The sequence below is a fragment of the Falco peregrinus genome, chromosome 15 (genome assembly GCF_023634155.1).
Source record: "Falco peregrinus isolate bFalPer1 chromosome 15, bFalPer1.pri, whole genome shotgun sequence".
Classification (NCBI taxonomy): domain Eukaryota; kingdom Metazoa; phylum Chordata; class Aves; order Falconiformes; family Falconidae; genus Falco; species Falco peregrinus.
This window is the reverse complement of record NC_073735.1, coordinates 5,050,116-5,056,115: the sequence shown is the minus strand read 5'-3', so window position 1 is coordinate 5,056,115 and position 6,000 is coordinate 5,050,116. Positions and strand designations below refer to the sequence as shown.

The 6,000-nt window shown below is 41.1% G+C and overlaps 1 protein-coding gene across 3 annotated transcripts in view; it reads left to right on the top strand.

Annotated features, from left to right (window-relative positions):
• The first annotated feature begins 910 nt into the window (after positions 1–910).
• The window catches only part of FLI1 (Fli-1 proto-oncogene, ETS transcription factor), an 89,383-nt gene continuing 84,293 nt past the window's right edge, over positions 911–6,000 (top strand). Inside the window, exons 1-2 of one of the 3 annotated variants that reach the window (XM_013298913.3) lie at positions 911–1,265; positions 3,295–3,376. In XM_013298913.3, the coding sequence (XP_013154367.1) occupies positions 3,338–3,376 (39 nt within the window). In that variant the 5' untranslated portion in view covers positions 911–1,265; positions 3,295–3,337. Of the gene's footprint in view, positions 1,266–3,294; positions 3,404–6,000 lie in introns of all 3 variants that reach the window. The other 2 variants (XM_013298912.3, XM_013298915.3) reach the window with 2 other exon arrangements.

The following is a 6,000-nucleotide window of genomic DNA, read 5'->3' as shown; positions in this document are numbered from 1 at the left end:
ATTAAAAAGTGGCTCTAGCGAGGTCCCTGGTCACTGGGTACAGGTCTGAGTCTGTTTTCTTTGGAAATTGGGAGGAATGCTAAATGCCTCGTCTACCAGAGAGTAAATGGTGTGCGGAGCTCTAGGCACGGCTCCCAAGTTGCCCTTTCACCCCTTCACTTTATATGTTCCTCTTATTAAGGAGAAAAATGTTTCAATATGTTGGAATTTGGGGCAAAGCGGGAAGGAGAGAAAGAGAATAGAGCGTGGAAGGACATTTTCCAAATAGTTTTGGTAACCCTTCTGAGGGTTACATTTAAAATTGATGTCGTACTAAAACCCCTGGAAGTTCCTTCCCCAGGTTAGTGCAAAATATTATCTGCGAACCCTTCTGAGATGACAATATGCACCAGAAACACGACCCCGTTGGGGGAAAATCCACCCCTGAATTGAAGATGTGTTTCCTTTCCCTCCCTAAATGCGTTGCTATTTCATAGAGTATTATTAAATAGCTAAAAGGATCTGGAGGTTTCGGCTTGCAGAGGGAAATGCTGAATTCTTGATCCAATAGAGAGAATAGTTTCGAGACAATTTCATCTTGCTTTTCCAGCCATGTGCATCTGCAGCACCGTCTGTCATATTTTCAGTTCTACTTCAGGGGGAAATGGGTTAACTATTTTCAAGGTAAGAGTCAGGAAAAAAAGCTCAAAGTAAGGAACAATGATTTAAAAACGGATATTTGAAACTTCCTTATTTAAAAAAAGGGGATTTAAAGTAGCACTTGAGCTCCACTCAGCGTCTCTTTTGGGCTTGACTCCTCAGTAATATTTTTTTAAGAAAGTTGTGAATTTTTCTTTTTTTTTCCCTTCCTTTTTTTTTTTTTTTTTTTTTTCTATAAAGTTGCGAATAGCGCCAGGCAGGCTCATTGGGCGAAGATGTCACATAGCTATGATTAATCTGAGGGAACAGCTGAAATATTGATAAGGGGGAAAACGGAAATCAAATGAAAAGTAGAGGGCACAGAAGAGAGGGAAAGGAAAGCACGTCCTGGAGCTGCGAGCATTACAGAAGCCCCCTGAGGAAATGCCTGGTTGATGCAGCCTGTCTGGATGGGCTGGGAATTTTAACTTCAGCGCTGCTTTGGATCTAACAAGTTTAATCTCTCCTCTTTGCAAAACTGCAGCGGCAGGGTAGTAATCCAGAACTGGTGGGGAGTTTTATTTTTGGTCTCAACCTGGATCTTTACACACTGGTCTGCCACTGGTTGAGGGGAAAGGGTATAAAAGGTGAGTCATTTAAATAATAGTAATAAGAATAAGCAAGAGGCGAATCTAAAAGTAGTTTTAAGAGGCCCTTTTATATAGCGACTGATGCTGGCAGGGCAATACGATGGATAAATAATCCACAGCAGACTTGGTAAGACTAGCTCCAAATACGCAGATGTATTTATTTATATGAACATGTGTAATTATAAGGGGGGGGGGGGGAGTGCTAATCAGGGGTAAAGAGGGGAGCAGGGGAAACTGATATGTGAATCCTTGACCCTAGAAAATTTACTGGCTAAGCAAAATTGTCCCTCAACTCTGTCTACCCCCACCCCCCCGTTGCAAGTTCAGAAGCAAAAGAAACTGGAATGTGTTAGGAGGGAGGACGACAGAAAAAAGAATTGTACTTATCAGAAACACATTGTCGATTTTATAATCAGTTGCCCTTCTGTGCCAGCTGGCCGAGTAATAAATGCTTTAAAAATCAATAAAAGAGGTGGGGGGGGTGGGGGGGTGGTACGTGCAGATAGCGAACTTTTATTTTCCAGAGTTATTGGGCTGTAGGGTTTTTTTGGGTTGTTTGTGTGGGTGGTTTTTTTTTAAATCAGCAGATGTTTTGAAGCAAGTCCGTGGCGCTGGTTTGGGGGCACGGAGGTGTCCCCCCGGCTGCTCGGCGTTGCTGGGGGCGAGGAAGGGCGCTGAGCGCGGCGGAGGGCTGGCAGCTCCCGGGGTGAGGGAGCAGGCAGCTCCAGCGCGCCCAGGGCTTCTTCATTAACCAAACGAAGGATATATCGCGATTAACCGGCGGCGTCTGGCTTGTGTTACAGCTGGACAAACTGAACTAGCTCCAAAGTTAGGACCCCACAGCTTTTCCTGAAGGGCTTGCAAAAAAGCACCCGACCCAAGAGCACTGACCACTTGCGCACAACTCTTTATGCATATTTCTAATTCCGTAGCATAAATTTTCTATAGTAAATTCTGGGTAAATTTCTAACTTTTCCTACCCCACTAAAATGGGACCCCCAGGAAAATGGGACCGTCAGGATAACAGCACTTAGGAGCTGCATGCTAACGGAGAGGTAGGGGGGGCGGGGGGTCGTACTTCTTAACGATGCACTAATTACACTAAGCTAATCGCTTTCTGGCGCTTGCCAAGGGGACTAAAGATCCCGAGAAGAGCGGGGGGCAAAAAACAGTTGTCGGTATTTTAGTGACTGCAGATTTATTTTCCCACACACCATTACATTTTTCACGATCGTTGTTAATCTCTGCATCTCTGCAGTGATGACTTGCGGGGGGGCGGGGGCGGGGGGGGGGGGGGGAGGCAAAAAAACCTGTTCATCAGGAGATCATCAAGTCTTAGAAGTACAGAAAAACAGATGTACTGCATTGATGCACGCCTGAGATAAAGCATAGCTAAGTTTGACTGAGTAACGGCACTATCCGAAAAAGAAGGGCTGAGACTGACAACCCGGGGGGGTTTATTGCTATTTGGAATGATACTTCCGTTCGCTATTTTTTTTTTAATTTATTGTTTAATTATTATTGGTGAGAAAGGTTCTTTAAATCAATAGAGGCCGGCAGGTTAATGGCTCGGAATGGTTTCAATGAGTCACAAAAGGCAACTGCCCTTCATTTAGCCAAGTGAAACCCTTGGATACAAGTCAATAGGGTTAACTAGTCTCGACATGAAAACATGAGTATTTCAGCTGGCTTTTAATTGTTGGCTAAGAAATTCAGTTAATCAAATGTCAAACATTTCCCTCTGCTCTGGTCAAAAGTGAAGAAGGCTCGTTTCCTGAGGAGAGGGGCAGAATCCGAAAGCAGAACCAAACTCTTATTAAAGCATGGAAATAAACCCCTGCTTTATGAAAACCTGCCTATTACTTGACTTTTAGTTACTGTGGTGGACGTCCTTCCGGGTCCTTGGAAAAGTACACCTAAATGCTTGATCACTTCTCTTTGAATTTTATTGCTAATCTTACTTTTTAAACAATGCTTTGTTTCTTTACTTTTCTATGTACATATATATGATTTTTTTTAATTTCAGATCAATTTTAGGACCTTTAAATATATCTACTAAACAAGTAAGGATGTTTCAGACTGTACCAGACACTTCGTCTTACGTCAAGGTAAGACATGACAGCATCTTTAAACAGGTAATGTCTAAAATTACAATCCTCCAAAATTCATAGTCATTTGTGTTAGTTTAAAATCTCATTTCCATTCTCACTGAATTTAGCAGGAAAAAAAAATAATAATAAAATCCCTCTACCTCCAGTGGGAGAGTGTTAGGGTCTCCAAGTATCACAGTTACCATTCTGGAAATATGCAGGGTTCAGTCAAAAGTTGCATCATCAGGGACCAACTGTATCTTAAAGTGGTCTTGTCTTTTATAATGCATTGATGTTTGGTTTGATGAGCTATACTATAACCAGAATTACAGTGAGGGTGTCCTGAATTATGTTATAGTAGTGGTTTGTTGTTCTGAAACCAATATGATAGTGGTGGTGTGCTACCAACGTTATATCATAGTGGTTTCTTAAATTGGCTTCTAATTTTCTGATTTCCTAGATACCATTTAGTCTTGAACCAGAGCTAAATTTCATTTAATATCCCACTACTTCTCTGTTGTGCCAACTACTGAATTCGATGTGCAAGATGATATGTGAGGTTATAGTTTTTTGGAAGGTACATTTCAGAATGGATTTAGAGGGGAAAAAATATTTGATGAGTTAAACCAAAACATACCTTTCAGTTACTGAAGAATTGGATTGTCACACCAGGCAACGCTATATAATACTGGGATTTCTTTCACAGTGTTACTTATGGTTTTTCTTGAGCAATGTTTCCATACAATTTAGCAGGCAATATGACTTCAGCTGGTTTTACTGATAAGGGCTAATGCCAGATACTACCAGATCTCGCACTCTAAATAGTTGTTTGTGTATCTCTGTTTTTAGTAAAAAAAGTGGATCTTAGAATGTATTTTGATGGGCCACTTCTGCCTCTCTTTTTCATAAGATTAAAACAAATACCAAAGAAGGGTTGGCACAGCCTTGCCCCTTTATAGCTCAATTGAGTGCTATATTATATTTGACATCATATAGTTTTTTTTCCACAACAGTTCCCAAGAATGTAAATAAACCAAGCCTGGGACATCTGGGTTACACGTTTAAGGCAAACCCTGCATGCAACAGCACTTAGGGAAAATCTAAAACACAAGCCTCTTCTCTCCCAAGCTGAAGAAACACAGAAGGGTGTTAACTAGAGCTGGGTGGATAATTTGTAATGAATAATTTATTACAGGAATTTAGTATCTTTTTTTTTCTCCTTTCCTCGTAGTCAATGATCCATGCACCAATTGTGATTTTCATGTATGTACACATTATTAGAAATGATTCACAGAATTATTTCTTTATATAATCTCTAGGCTATGGCTCATTTTGCAGATAGTTTGTTAGGAATATTAGTATTTAAAATGCAGACTTGGTGGGATGAATCCCAGATCATGTGGCATTACTTGTATTCCCTGATTGGGTGAACTTGTGTCACTCTCTGGACCAGGTTTCTAGAGCAAATCTGACCAGGAATGGTCAAGATTCCACATTCAGTTGATAACCCCTAAAACCACACTCCTACCTCGGCATCTCAGGAAATGTTAATGGTTTAATGTTGCTTATTAAATTCATATAGCTTTGGACCAGATTCTGGAAGGATAGAAGCTCAGTGGAAAACAAATGAAATTCAAGTCTCATGAAAGCAAATTCAAAGTTCAAGTAAAGAAACATGTTACACAGTCTGTGCCTAGCTTTAGTGTTCATTTCTCTTTGGAGTTCCTGTATGTGGGAAATGATCTGAGATGTGTTCTGTTTACAATGAAGAGATGAAGGCCCTTTGACATCCTATATTATGGTATCATTGCCTTTTGTTGTGAGGCTAGATCCAGCTGCCGTTCCAGTTAGTAGTAAAATTCCTTTTGAATTAAGTGGAACCAAGATCGAGGCCTAAATAATTCCAGCAGGATTGAGTGAGTCTGTCCATAACAGTGTTGGGATAGTCTTCTCATTAAGTACAATCCTGCAGGCAAAGTGCTTGGACAAAGTTCTCTTTGCATAAGTATGTGTTTTATCTACCAGAAAGAACTCCTCAGGCTGGACTTGCATCCAGTGCTTCAGTGGCAGAGGGATAAGAGAGCTGTGTGATGCTGAACTCTGCCTTTTATTACAACCCTTCACCGTCAGCTGCTGTTATTTTGGGCAAGGACCTTGTCATTGATACTTTGTCTGTAAAGCTTCATTCACACCAATGTCATTGGGGAAATGACTTGTTCCTGTGCTGAAAAAAACTCAATGGGATTTTGACAGAAGTCTCTTAAGACTGATCCAAAGTCTTCTGAAGACAAAGGAAATATCTCCCATTGATTCTTAGAAGTTTTAAGTTGGGCTTACTGGTACCAGTAGTGCAAAACAGTTCCTGAGTATGTCATTCAGACCAGTGGGGCTGTTCATGTAAGTAGGAACATGGTTAAATTCAAGAGAATTAGAAGCTTAAACACATAGGTGAGGACAACCTCTGGTCCCTCTGAGTTTGATGACAGTTTCTACTGACTTGAATGCATCCAGAGCCAACAGGGAGTCTGATGGTAACCAGCTTATTTATAGAAGAGGTGGGATTGGCTGATGATACAGACAGATAGTCGGGAAACGTGGGTACAGATCCAAGCCCTGACAGAGTGGGCTCAATGTTCCTGAGC